Source organism: Triturus cristatus, chromosome 10 (assembly GCF_964204655.1).
Source record: "Triturus cristatus chromosome 10, aTriCri1.1, whole genome shotgun sequence".
Taxonomy (NCBI): domain Eukaryota; kingdom Metazoa; phylum Chordata; class Amphibia; order Caudata; family Salamandridae; genus Triturus; species Triturus cristatus.
In genome coordinates, this window is record NC_140593.1 from 817,698,438 (window position 1) to 817,713,680 (window position 15,243).

Below are 15,243 nucleotides of genomic sequence, written 5' to 3' on the forward strand. Positions count from 1 at the left end.
ATAAGCTCCACACCCGTAGCGAGCCCCTGTCAGGTCACATGAAACCATTAATAAAAGAGAAACGGAGTTAAACGCTGCAGGCTCTATTTATGTGATGATTTCTCTCCTGTTTAAATTAACTTTATATTTGCACACTGCAAGGAAACAGAAAGTGATTTATTTTTCCGCTTGAAGGAATAGTTTTAAGAACTGAAACATTTTAAATGTAAACAAATAAAATGGTACACATGCACTTCTTCATTTGCAGAGAAACACTTCAATTGTATAAAATAGGTAGTGTATGTGCTCACATTCCCAGGATTAGCTGAAACGTTATAAAACAGTGTTTCATATGAGTGCAACTTTCAAAGGCTCACTGAAATAAAACATTAGGCATGCTTGCTACCATGTTTGTGTTCAGTCTTATGCCAGATCATTTTTACGGTGAGGCAGTGCTTGTTAGAATATCAAAAACTGTCCACCTGTGGGACGTTGAGGGAAGTTCTGATGCCAGGGGTTGTTACACTTCACATCCATTATGTGAAAAGTGTGTGTATTGTCAGGGGTGTCACGCTGCATATCCATTATGAACCAAGTGTCTGTGCTGTCAGGGGGTGTAAAATGCTCATCATATGCATTACCTCTGCCTTACTGAAAGGTCGGAGGCCCCAAGGCACACTCTGCCCCACTGTTATCTTACAACTCAACAACATTACACAGGAGATGGCAGTCAAGGTGGGTTACACATGGTGGCAGTTTGTCCGGCCAAGTTCATAAAAACAAGCCCATTCTCTGCGGCTAAGGCAGATGGACAACAAGAACATAAAATTACGTTTTAAAGAGGGATTTCTTTTTTTTTTAAATAGGAACGCTTCGAATCACAAATAATGTAATTTAAGTAATAGACTAAAGAAGGCTGGAAAAGCAAGGTGTAAATGTGTCTTCATGAAAATATATGTCCATCTTCCATTTCCAGAAATGCCACCAGACACGTCACATGCGATTCTCATCCAATCTTGCCTTTCTGCCCAACAGCACGTTGCATTCTGGGCCTTGTGTATGTGCTTTTAGAATTGGAAGTTTGGGCTCTAAATGTCAGCATGCAAGATTTAATCTAAAAGCCAGGACTGTGTGAATGTGTTACAACCGATATCAGGTCACTTGGCTAGCCATGATATTATTGTAGTAATGTTAGTAGAAATATTACCTTCCTGCCCTCAACAATACACAAACGACAACAATCTGTGGTTGTGCAGTCAACTGTAGTTCAAACACTAGTGTAGCCCTTACAGATGGGCGTAGGGGGAGGTCTCTTAGAAAAATGCGCAAGCTGCTTGGCCTTAAGTAGCTCACGATGATTTTCACTGATTAGAAGTCGCTCTCACTACAGAAAAGGTTGGAGACCCCTGATTTAGTACCTCCTGGCTAGGACATCAATTCAGGTGCTCAAAACTCTTTAGGATATCTTAATCGTGTGTGATTTTTTAACTTATGATGGGTTTTGCTAACGTTTTTTAGAGGCATTGCGGAGTTATTTATATTTTTGACATTGCCATTTTTGAAGTCACAATGTTTTGATCCATGACCTCTGCCTACAGATCTTAGGCTCTACCAGCACTCAGGCCTGACTATACAATGTCTGTCAGGAGGCAGCCTGAGGTACTGTCTCCACCCAGTTGAGGGAGGCAGCCTGAAGTCCTGTCTCCACCCACTTGAGGGAATTTTACATTCTTATTTTCAGGCTGGACATAGCAGTGCCTGATAATGAATAGTACTGGAGTAAGATTTATGACCCAGGGCACAGAGGTGAAGAACTGAAGCACTGAGGTATTTAGCTCATAAATAAGAACTTATCAGCTCAATATTGGAGTTTGTTTCTGAACACTTTTAAATGGTAGAAAATTGAAATGAAAAACTACCTTAATGATTAATATTTTAATTTTCTCCCATTTCAAAGTGTTGCATTTACAAGCAGCAGATATCTTGCTCCCAGCAGCCAGTAGACACTGTGCCATATTTATACCTGAAAAATATAGTCCTCTTTTTTATTGGGAACAATTTGAAGTGAAGAAAAATATTTCTATGAAACATTAAGTTTGAATGTTTTTCTCCACTTTCAATTAAGCCAATTGCATCTTAATGTTTTATGAAACATGTTTCTTTACTTTAAGTTCCTCCCATTTAAACAAACGGCTGTACTTTTCTGTTAAAAACATGACAGCTTGTCAGCAGGCCACTGTCAGAAAGATGCCTGGGGTTTGTAAATGTGACACAGGGACACAGGATTATTTAAATTATGAGTTTTATGGAATCCTTATAAACATAAAGTTAACTCTTCAGGTTATTTTTCTTCCATTTAAAAGTGTAGCTTTTACACACAGCAGGCGTCTTGCTCCCAGTGGCTGGTAGGCACGGTGTCATATTTATAACTGAAAAATACAGCCATTATTTATAGTGGGAGAAATTGCAAGTGGAGAAAAATGTTCCATATCATGAACATTTTTTCAGAAAGTTTTCTAGACTTTACATTTTTCCCATTTAAAAAAATGGTTATATGCTTGTATTAACATGTAACAGTGCCACATATGACGAAAGGTCTTCCAATGCCACAAATGCATAAGACATAGGCTCTCAGTAACCCGTACACATATATCCCATTCACACGGACACATGTTCATACATCCCCAAAGACAACACTGTTACTGACACACATGGCGGTCCTTTCATAGTGCCCCTAGCCCAAGTATTTTGTTCCAACCCTAGTCGTAGGCTGTATGGACATTAGGTTTAAATTCAATGAAACTAGACGTGGGGGTGTCTGGTAACATTGCACGAGTGACTTGGCCTGCAGTAGCTCACAATGATTTTCACTGATCAGATGTCGCTCTTACTACAGAAAAGGTTGGAGACCCCTGATTTAGTACCTCCTGTCTAGGACATCAATTCAGGTGCTCAAAACTCTTTAGGATATCTTAATCGTGTGCGATTTTTTAACTTATAAGCTACATTAGAGCCTCAGAACTGGAGCACGTGTCTGTAGCACACATCAGCATGCTAGCCCTGGGAGATGACAAGGGAAGCATTGAGGCCCCCACAGGCTGTGTTATTTGCTAAAGATATGCTTTCATCAGTCCTTGCCTTAAAAAGAGGGGGCCTGATTCACAAACAGAACTTTATTTTGTGGTTTCATGGTACTACTACAAAACCGATTTGAAAGTGCTATTCACAAACTGCACGTTGTAGTAACTTACACTTTTGAGTAAGCTTATTACTTTTCGGTATTCACAAACTGCACTTTCATGGTAACTTAGACTTTTTGCAGTATGTCCCTACCACCATTATTTTCTTTGGTGAGATGTTGCAGTACCAGTGGTTGGCTATGTGTAGTGCTGCACTTACTACAAAGATGCAAGTTACTACAAAAGTGTAAGTTACTGGAAAAGTACAGTTTGTGAATACTGGAAAGTAGTAACATTTCTGAAAAGTGTAAACATACTTAAAAGTGGAGTTTACCTTTGTTAATCAGGCCTGCAGTGCTTGGGCATGGCTTGTGAGTTCTTTTAATCATTCTGTCGGTAAGTGGATCACAACAGTAAGTTCCAATTTTATTTCTTAGAGCACTTGAATTGGAAATGTTCATTTACTGCCACCTACTGGCCAAATTTTAGTTGTGCGGTAACGTGTTTAAATAAATGTAAAACTGGTAACAATGAAATGCAAAAAGTCGATAAAGACTTTATCGTAAAGTGGACTGGTGTAATTTGTATTGAGTAGAGTGCTGTTAAGGACAGCGCTGCAGTGTATTTACAAAACATGATAATAAAATATATTAAGAAATGCGATACAGGATGACAGAATGTGGCTAGAGTAGTGGCAAGAATTCACTTGAGTGATAGTACCAATAAGAAACTTCATATTATTTTCTTGGAATTATACACCTATTTTAAAGATGACGTGTATTGTAGTAAAAGTCGTTTTGAATACACTTTCTTCATATACTGCAAAAACCAAGGGGCATATTAGCAAGGGCTGGCGATATAATTATCGCCGCTTTAGCGTCCGTTTTCGGGCGATAAGCGGCAATAATTATATCGCAATATCATCAAGGACACGCTGGCGCGTGTTTCTTTGATGTAGAGCCCGTTTTTTCACAGCCTCGCATCGCTAATGAGACGCAAAGAAGGCGTGGCTGTGAAAACAACACATGAAAATATCACGAAGGCAGCTTCGCAATATTAACAAGGAGGTGCAGCGATTAAAAAAATCGCGCTACCTCGGCCTTAACGCTGGAATTTAATGTCTGTTAAATTCCAGACTAAGGCATACTAATAATGGTAGGTGGATTATGCTGATATGACCACAGGGTCGTATCAGCAATGTTATCGCTGTTTTCCATGGAACATCGCTGGAAAACCAGCGATGTTCCATGGTAAACACCGCTATCACTGAAATATTATCGCCATAGCGCTATGTATTGTTAATATAGCGTTATCATGGCGATAATATTTAGCGATAGCCGGCGATAATATTTCTACCGCTATGTGGGGCCAGCAATTGGTCCTTGTTAATATGCCCCCAAGTTTGTGTGAATGGAATAGAGTGCTATATTTTGGGATAAATGCTATCATTATTATATCAATATTATGCACAGAATAAATTATCTTTCTTGAAGGGACACCAACGAGAGCACAACCTCTTTTACAAGAAATCAAACAAACATTATTTAGAGTCCCCGTGATTTCAATGTATTTCTTCATTGTCACTGACCACATAATGCTGTGATCCCCCTCGGGTCTCGCTTCCGCCCTCAGGCTGTGTCCTGCCTGGAAGTGACACAGCCCCTTTAAGCGGACCATTCCTAGCATGCATGGCCGAACAGACTGTCATGGGGTGCATGGCTGAACCATGGCAAACAACTGATGATGCACATTACATTGTATCTCATATTAAAGAACGCTGAGTAATACTAAACATGCATTGGTCGTATATGTAGTGACGTAAGGAGTGCACGCAAATATTCCTCATCTTTAAACATGCTTCAAAACAACGACTTTTACATAGAAAATCATAACACATGAGTAGCAGAAATTCACTTAGAATACAAAATACTTTAACGGCACATCATTAATACCTTTGTTTTTAGAAAAATATACATAGTTTAAATTTCCATTTTTCTTTTGTTAGCTCAGAAGATGGACATCAACCCAACCAGAAGATGGACATCGACCCAAATTTCGAACGATTTGCCCTGTAGCCACTAAGAGTCACATGTGCAAGCTGTGAGGGGATGTGGAATGCTATAAAGGGACTATTTTCATACATATTCCATGTATCAGCTGTGCCTATGTGAGGTACATGGGTAGAGGTCTCTCATGGCATACGAGCAACTGCTAGATCAAAGTCAATATATCTTGCTATTGCTAAACAACACAACTTATTGAAATAAAGTGAACAGGGAGGTCAGCGATATCTGAGTGGTTTAAATGAGGCTCCATGATTTGCATGGATTGTGCTGTGATTTAGAAATACTGAAAGCAGCGACTGAACCAAAAACATACAAAAGCCTACCTGGGAACAGAGCGTTGCTTCTTCGTGGAAATATCCTCTCATAAAATCACAGTATTCTCTGGATGTAATTTCACACCTTTAAAAGAATCATATTTGCTTAAATGTACCATACATTATAAATCCACATTTTAACAAAAGCTGAAAACAAGCTGTCGGTATTTGCAGAGTTTACACTGTGCATTACATAAACACAAGCAGGCATTACTGCCGCATGTTGCATAAGAGGTGTTGCTTAGAAGTGGGCGAGCCACTGAGAGCTCGAGCTGGGCTCCAGTCAGATGCTGGGCTCTGGCCCACTCGAGGTCCTCTTGGAACATCGAGCCCAAAATGAGCTCAGTTTTCATGTGCCTTCTGCCTGCCCCTCATGCACCGCGAATTAAAGACAATGCAGTAATATCTGATGTGACAAGCAGAGAGAAAGAGATACCCGTTTTAGTGGCTGAGCTGCACGAACTGAAACTAGAAAACGTGGGTTCAATCCCAGCTTCCCCACTTAACCAAATTATGTGATCCTAGGCAAAAAGTTTATTACACTGAGCCTCTTTTTTCTTCATTATCACATATGAGATATGAGAGCACCACGAATACAAGATGCACCCTGCAAAGAATCTCTTGCGTTTTGGTTTACTGCACTGTAATGTTGCTCCATGCATGATAAGAATCTAGCCCACACACAGGGTACTTAGAATAAATGACTTGCCACTTAGTTCACCAATGACACTGTTCGTTCTGGGGGCAGGAATACTTCTCAGTTCATGTTTAAAAACGATCACTTTTTACAAATGCTTTCAATACAGTGATCTAATCTGATGTACTAAGGTGAAACACTGCCGCATGTTTAAGAAATACACTTTTGAACTCTGAAGAAGACTTTCTCATATTTTACAAGATGTTTGTTGCACGATTTAGATGCCAAATATTTTCAAGGCTCAGCTCGTGTGTGGCTGTTAAAGCCAAGCCAAGCTCTTGGTGTGGCTCTGGATCCCTCACCCCTTGGAAATTAGTTGGTTTACCCACCTCTAGTGTTGCTAATGGTTTGCACTAGCATGTACACACAAAACGTGATACATTTACACATTTCACCGCATACCCCAGAATGCACCGGTGTCTGATGTCACACTGCACACATTGGTGTAGTACTGGCAGAGCAGTCTGTTGATACGCTGTGGCTGTAAGGAGCAATGGCAGAGGCGCATCCATTCCAGCAATGGGTGGTGCAGTGCAGTGAGGCTCTCGCTCTGCGGTTCCGCAGTAGCCTTGGAGACTCGTGAGAATCAATGCTCACAGCGGTCTATTTCACTACACGGATAAGAGCTCCACGACTTTCTTGCCGTTTCAAAAATTGAGGGGGCGGTTATCATTCTGTTCATCAAATTGGGCACATACACTTAAGCATTGAAGCGAAAAACATTTTTTTTATAATATTGAAGAGGGTCATCCTCTCTCTAAACTGGATTACTCTAATGAGTTGACTGTATCCTATAAATCTTGTTATATATTTTGAGAAACCCATGTGTTTGCCCAGATAAGGCAACAAATGATTTACGAGGTCGCGAAACATGTTGGCTTGGCTTCAGTTTTTTGTTAAGTTCCTAATTATTAAATAAGATCCTGCTTAGTTCTGTCTGCAAGGATATGGTCTCCTTCCAAATGTACAGGGACACTCCTGGACACTACAGCAGATTATGTCCCACAACAAAGGTCTAGGCTTGGCACAGTTGGCAGTGTGCCTCAGGATGAGAAATGACTGGCAGAAGTATGACAGATGCTGGGTGGAATCACCCTTATGGGCCCATGGACTGGCCTATCAAGTGAGACCGACCCTATGAATTCCTGTGATTGCAGAAACTAAGTCATGCCGCTGAGATATCATGCAGGAAGAGAGAATATTGGTCTGGTTGCCTATCACTGCATTTGAAAGACCTACATTCCACTGAATGCATTTAAGGAAATCTCCTAATGCTCCTAATATCTCCAGCGATATCCCATTATCTTTGTTTCAGGAAGAAACGGAACACTTTGATTTTTGATCGCTAGACTGGGTTTGCTCTCGGGTCTTCCATCTTGGTGCCGAGAGACCCTAGAGTGAACAAGAGCTGATAAAACTTCATTGAAATAGCATAGTGTACCCCTCAAGCACCAGCTGTTACTGAAATGATCAAGTAAGCTCTCGGTTCAGTGCTCTTATCTGAGTTTTCAACAAACAATTCACCATGAAGTGGCTCAGCAGGTGCAATAAGATGTTTTCATAGTTAAATCCTCTCTCTGCTTCTTTGAGAGGTTCTGTGCGAGTCACACAGTACTAGGAGCTCTGGTATCAGTTTGGTCGGAGGAGGCCACTTCTGGGAACCCACACTAAACTCATGGGGGAATCTCTGGCTCTGGGAAGACCAGACCCTCTTACTTTCTGTTCAATTCTAAAGATGGTGCAGCTGTCATTGGTCATTTGTGCCACCCTCCTCAAACTTCAGGAACTCCTAGGGGTTCCATCCATGTAGAGCCAGAGAGAGAGGGACATGGGCCACCAGGATTCATGGGCAATCCCATGCTTTCCCCTCTCTCAGGAATCCATAGAAGGCCTTGCAGATCTCAGTTCCCTCATGGTGAGAAGGCGCTCGTGCAAACGGAGGAGTGGGGTCATCTTCATAAACCATGGCCAAAGGACTCTAAGGAATTTCTGGGAAGAGTTCACGGCAAAGCGGCACAGGGGCCATGGTGGAGTCCCAGGCATTACCTAGGCTGTGATGTGCCACTTACTGCAAGCCCTTCCAAAAGTATGTTCAAGACATCAGCATGGTGGCAGCCCTACCAACACGCTGTTGTTTGCCAATGGTTGGAGTGCCATTGAAATCGAAAAGTAGGGCCAGTGATGACACTGGAAGTACAGCGGTGGGTGGTGGCATGGGCGAGCCAATACCTACACTCAAGTCAAAACAGGGTGTTCATCAACTGTGACTCTATGTGCCTGAAAGCACAGCTATTCAGACAGTTTCCAACAGAAAGACCTTACCAGCAAGCAAAGTCTACCTCATACCCATAATGCAAAGGAAAATCCAGACAGGAAGGCGTTTCCATCTGAGATGTATGCCTTTTATCTTTTTTAAACAATCTTCCTGGCCAAATGAACAGATATCTATCATCCTGAAGAGTTTAGAAGTGATGATAGTTATTTACATTTTAAATCTTAAGCATAAAAGGAATCGATTTTTAAAAAATGGAATGACATGTCATTCCAAGGTCACCCTGCTGCTGAGTTGTGATTATTCTTTCCTGGCCCATGGCTGGCTTTGGTGTCTCTCCGAGAGAAAGGACTGACCCGCTTGCATACAAACATTCAGATAATTTACGTCGGACCACGTTGTATCATAGAAGGTCTCCTATGGCCAGTGTCTGGGCATTTTCTTGAAAACACAAATAACGTCTTTGAAGAATGTGGCGAGATAACATGAACCCATTGTCACCTTGATGCTTTTAATGCTCGGCCCGCTCGCGCTAATCATCATATGGCGAAAGCACCTTAAAACTCAGGATATCTATTTTGTTTTAGCATCTGTACAAAATATGTATATGTAAAATGCTGGTCCATTTTAGACCCATAAGCTGGCTTGGCCCATAGCTGACTTGGGGGCATATCAGCAAAGGCTTTATCTCCGCTTTTTTGGCTTTAAAAGCCAGAAAAGCGGAGATAAAACCATCGCCCTATCAGCAAGAGGGTGCTAACATGCATATTCACATGTTAGCACCCTTTTTCACTACGCTACCTTTGCATCTCTAATGAGATGCAAAGTGGGCGTTCCTGACATTCACTACATGTCAGAACATCCATAACGCGGCTTCGCGCTATCAGCAAGGATGCCCTAGCATTTTAGCAGACGTTAGTTTTTGGAGAAAACTGCTGTTTTCTCCAAAAACTAACGTCTGCTAAATTCCTGACTTAGTCACCCCTAACATAGGGGGTGGATTCTGCTGATACGACCACAGGGTCGTATCAGCAAGGTTATCACCGTTTTGCAGGGTACATCGCTGGAAAACCAGCGATGTTCCCTGCAAAACGGCGATTTCCCCGCTATCACAGGAATTTTAATCGCCTTGGAGATGCGCGTTGCTAATAACACGATATCTCCGTGATAAAAGCCTGCGATAGCGGGCGTTAGGAAAAGGAGCGCTAAGCACGCTTTGCGATAGTTATCGCAAAGCGTTGCTAATATGCCCCGTTGTTCCTTAAAAGTAAGTAGGACAAAACAGTCACTGTGAGAGTTTACTGGGCAAGGGCAGTGACATTACTAAAGCGGTTAAACGCTCAGATATTACAAACCACAGTCTTAATCGTGATTTACAAACAAATCTTTGACGTCAAGCGCTGTAATACAGTTTGGGTTGCTTGCAAGGAACAAACAGGAACAACTTTAAGTTTAACGTCATGCTCCCATGACTGAGATTCGATGGAGGGTTCTACCGCAGCAGACATACGTTACCTTCCTTTTGTGCCGATACAGCAGGGCCTGCCTGTGATGACACAGTCCATGTGCAGATGATTCGGGTACTTTCCGTAAGTGGTTTTGGTGCAGATCTGAAAAAAGCCAAAAATAAATTCCATTTTTAGTGCCACATTTTCAGTCCAAACATAATATTTCTATCTTAGAAGGAATGTAGTCTTGAACTCCGTGTTGTGACCACTGAAAAGCTAAATTTTGCGGTATACTACTAAGTAAATTGTAAAATAATACCCAGTTCACATGGACCCTTTTCAGTAAGCAATTCTTTGAGCTAAAACTACTCCCCTCCTATTTTACCTATTTATTTAATCAACACATTTCTGACCAGTAAGGGTGCCCTAGAACTACAGCACACTTCAAGAATCCACAAAACCTTTACATAGAGGAATAAGTAGTTAACCTTTTTCTAAATCGCTAGATGCCCGGTACTAAGTTCATTTCAATGGGGTGGTCATTATTGAACATGCATCCCAGCACGGTGGAAGACCGCCGCCAGTTTGCAATGATCTTGTGTTAGCAGTAAACCTCTGGTAGGCGAATGGAGAGCTCCTGCTGTGGTCTAGGCCTTAAACACTTGTGAGCAAGAGCTGCAATCTTGAACAATGTCTCTACTGACAGGCAGTCAAAGAAGTCTTTGTAGTGCAGATGTGATATGATCATTGTGTGATACTTTTGCAACTGCTGTTGCCACAGATTTTGGAAGTCCCAGCAATTTATTTTTAGATTTAAAAAAAATATCTTTTATGTATTTTACAACCAAGGTGAGAAGCGGTGCGCCATGCGCGACATAGGTACAAAGACAAATACCACATTTAGAACACCACTCAATATTATAAGAGGGCCTGGACCGATCCCCCTATGTGTGTTCTTCAAAAGTGCACACATTGCCGCGACAAAGGGCCCCGCCATTAGACCATGGCCTGTCTGTGCAGGGCTCCATCTGTATACCTCTGTACTCTGCCCAATGCTTCCAAATCTTAACGTGTTTCTGGGAGAAACCCCTTGCCAGATATCTCAGGCATTCCAATTCCGTACAGTGATCTATGCCTTTGGCCCATGTTTCCGCGGTAGGAGGGAGGGGCTGCTGCCTCTTTCTAGGCCCTAGCAATGTCTCTTTTGGAGACAATGAAACCCATGCAGAGAGGCGCCCTCTGGTATTGTGCTCCCCCAGATCATGTTTTTTTAGATTTTTTGGCAAGCCTAGATATAACGTGCTTCTGTTATCTAGTCTAGTTTCTATAATGCAGTCATTAGTTTCTTCTAGCTTTCTTATCCAGTAGTGATTATATTCACCAGAGCAATTTTATCATAGATAGGTAGGTGCTATTGTCTGTTGCGTTATTGACTTGTTGCTTTTATGAACAGCAAATGGTCTAGGATCATCCGCAAACAGCAACTCTGAAAAATGCTCGTAATGAACACCCTGTAATAGAGAAGGTTTTATAGTGGATGGTGCTAGGGTTAGGTTTTTCGGGTCGGATATAATCGCTTGAATTTGTTGCCGTAAGGATCAAGCCAGTTCACACCCATCCATTATTTGGGGGTACTTAAAGGCGATGCAGTGTTTTGACATGCGTCTTATAACTGCCGGGGCACTGCCAAGACAGGTGGTTGTCACGGTCATTGTTATGAAACGCTGTGAGTCTACATAAGAACAGCTTTTGCAAGAGTAGCATGTAGATGGGGAATAATTAAGGAGAGAGGAGAGACCCCTGGGGGCCTCCAGAGCTTGCGCTATACCTGGAGCTTCAAAAGCCTCGATCCAGACATGTGATCTACTGATATACGAGGACGGCAAGAACCAGCCCATTGCTTCCTCCATCGCCCGCGCAACCGATCTGACCCTGTCCAGCAGGATCCTCTGATCAATAGTAGTGAAGGAGACTAACATGCCAATCATAACCACTAATCATGATTGACTTGGTCCACTCTCATCAATGCCTGCTTTTTACCAGCACTCATGGCTCACTCTGTGCCCTACCTCAGCAAGCCGTGGGTTCCGATTCCCCCGTGAGCATTCTGTTTCAATGCAAATTCAATACTGGGCTGTACCGGCTGTCTCCAAAACCCTCAGCAGCCAGTGTTCCTTTCCTCTTGGTCTGACGCCAGCCACACTTAGGGATCACGTCGCTTGTTGGAGGAAATGTACTTTCAATGCTTGGTTTAATATTTCAAAGAACTCTTTAAATCAAGTAATAGTGATTTGGATTTTGAAAGGGGTGAATGTTACAGCATTTTCGATGGCAAACGTACATTGCCCACACACTAAAAACTTACAAACACAGATGAGACAAACTCTGCAACTGGGTTCACCTTTAACAGAGCTCTCTTTGTGGCGTTCTATATAGGGGTATTGGCGCTCCCAATCCTGTTGATGTAGAACTCTTTTAAGGGAGAATGCTGTCAGAAACCAAATAGAGGGTGGCAGATCTGCATTCCAAACTTCACCCTCGGAGAGATTGAAGGGACGGCCGCACAAGAAGGCCAAAGCAAAACAATATTCACGAAAGATCCTGCCCGCCTTCCCCAGACACCAAGGATCTCATTTTGAGTTCCCCGGAGTTTAGATGTGGGAGATGTGCCAGAATTACCGCTTATGGCCGTTATCCCTATCCTCCCCAAACTCTGGCCTTTCCAAGTTTTAGTCCCTGGAATGGGGAATGAACATGTAAATGAGGGATAACCAGGTTTTATTCTGCAGGTTAATCTTGAGTCCAAGGTTTGTTCTGCTCAGATTTACCACCTGCTGAGAGAAGGTGGCAAAGTTGCGTGGTGTGGCCATGGGGTGGAGCGCCAGGAATATGTGGGCAGGCAGGACAGGCTCTGCAGTAGAGCAGGAGAGTTGGATGCTCTGCCATCCTGTGGCAAGTGGTCAGGTGGGGTTCAAATATGGTCAATCTTTCTTCTGCATAGTTAGGAGATCCAGTAGTTTTACCAATTGCTTTTCTGCACCTGATAAATCTAGCTCCAGTATTCCTACACCAACTAATCCTGGGTCATGAACTCTGGTCCATTGGAAATTAGCCCTGCGGATGTCGATGCGTCTGACTCCTAATGACTGCCTGAAACTGCCAAAAAGAAAAGATCGAAGAGCAAGGGGGCTACGGCAACCGGGAACATCTTTTCAAACACAAAAGCTCTACTACACAAAACTGTGGAAAAATTCAAACGAGAATAGATCAAAATAAAAGATGTTCATTTTACTTAGGTCTAAAAAATATTTGCTTAAAATAAAGAAAACTAAAATTATCTAATTAGATTTCAATTGACCGTGGATTTACCAGCTGAAAAACATCTATAAATATCATTAGGGAACATCATTCTGGGTAGGGCCAAATTCTCTAGGGTGCGCTACAAATGAATTTGTGCAATCATTCAATATTTGTAACAATCTCATTTTAATGCTTTTCAGTTAATGAATATGAGGCCTGATTACTAAATGAGATGTTATAACCCCTGATAAATAACGATACCACGGGATACATTATTTATCAGGTGCGATAAGTAACACCTATTTTTAGTATATGGAGATTGTTGTGTTTAATGCACCAAAATCTGCAGGATAAGGTAAATACCGTGTTTTCCCCCTTTTACATTTCGGCGAATGTTGAGTTATTTAATGCATCCGATATATAAAAATAAACTAGTAATTCCGACCCGTGAGTAAACAAGGTTTTACGCACAGCGCGGAATTTAACGAGCCACTCATAATTAGGCAATTACTGTCCACTAAAACATTTAAAGTTAAATGGTTGTTTGGCGCAACACTGTGCCACTCTAGATATAGTCATATTGCCTCTCAATTTTACAAATGATTTAAATGCACTTGGCTGTGTATTGCTAGTAAGGAGGGGCAGAATGTTTTAATTTTGGGCAGGCGTGACCGGCACAGGTAAGAGCGGTGGGGTGGGGTGGGAGGGGTGGGACGGTTGGAGTGGACAGAAGACGGGATAGGTAAAATTAAATAAAAAACATAAATATAACCACTTACCTTGCGCCCGAGTCGGCGTTGCGGCGAGCGCAAGGTAAGTGTTTTATCATTTTTTAAATTGAATTTTACATATCCCGCCGTCTGTCGACTTCCCCCCACCTACCCAGCCCTACTGCTTTTACCAGTGCCAGCCGCGCCTGATTTCAGGAATCTATTGTCATCGATTGCTAAAAAAGCAACAATGAATATATACAAAATGCTTTTTTATGCATGATACACAGTTTAGGGCAGGAAAGGGTTACAAAGGTTGTAATGACGTCTGAAAAAACAGTGCAGTACAATGATTTCAATGGTTCCTCAACAAAATTACAAATATTTAAATAATATGTGGGTGATGTGAAGGGGCTTTATCCCCCCCTTTATTTTTAAATGCTAGGAAAGAATTGTACAACATTCCCCCTCTCCGTTACTTTTTTTTTTCATGCTTTTTTCTGCCCAAATTAAATAGCAGCCAATCATTTCCTTGCTCTCTTTTTCTGTTTTATTTCAGTTGTCTGAACTTTTGGCTCAAAGTTACTCTCCTTGCGGCAGCAGACAAGATGCTATGCTACCACCCAGCTACAGCATTATTACCTGTAAAGCAAAATCTTGTGGAAGTGCATCATTTTTTGATATTTTCCTTCATTGTCACGTTCTGTATTATTTTGGTAAATAAGCCTTGTTTAAAACTGCAACTGGAAAATGATCTACTAGGACATTATTTACTATCATATTTTAATGATCATGTTTGCATATCACCTTACCGGCCACTTTGTGATGTCGTCTGGCCACTCATGGAGGGCATTCGAGGCAGGCTCATCACAGAATCTGAAAGAGAAAAAGAAAGATGTTGTGGCTTCCTATAACTTTCTATAAGATGACAAAGGTTCTTAAAGCTGTTCAATAAAATGTTCATTTTTAGATTTCAATAAACTGTCTTGAATTGTGTAACTGAAGTGGTGTAGTGTACTATTTGGAATGGTGTAACTCAGGTAGTGCGGTGCAACAAAAGAGTTTATTACAAACTCCTGGATTTGACTGCAAGATACTCGCTTTAGCACATGCCCCATCATGCAAATGCCCACTGCAAGGGGATGGCCAACCGGCTTGGCTGCTCTTTGACTGGAAGAGTCAATCCACATCAAATATCAGGACTATAAGCAATAAAGCCACCCTCAGGATGGCTTCTTGAACTTATTTTTTTTGTTTGAAAATGTCATGAATCCAAGG

The 15,243-nt window shown here is 41.8% G+C and overlaps 1 protein-coding gene across 6 annotated transcripts in view; it reads right to left on the reverse strand.

Annotated features, from left to right (window-relative positions):
* Positions 1-15,243, reverse strand: part of RHBDF1 (rhomboid 5 homolog 1) — a 430,268-nt gene that overhangs the window by 16,229 nt on the left and 398,796 nt on the right. For all 6 annotated transcript variants that reach the window (XM_085628414.1, XM_085628412.1, XM_085628413.1 and 3 more), the window contains 3 exons: positions 14,778-14,841; positions 10,023-10,117; positions 5,548-5,623 (listed from right to left, as the gene is read on the reverse strand). In XM_085628414.1, coding sequence (XP_085484540.1) covers positions 5,548-5,623; positions 10,023-10,117; positions 14,778-14,841 — 235 coding nt within the window. The remainder of the gene's footprint in view (positions 1-5,547; positions 5,624-10,022; positions 10,118-14,777; positions 14,842-15,243) is intronic.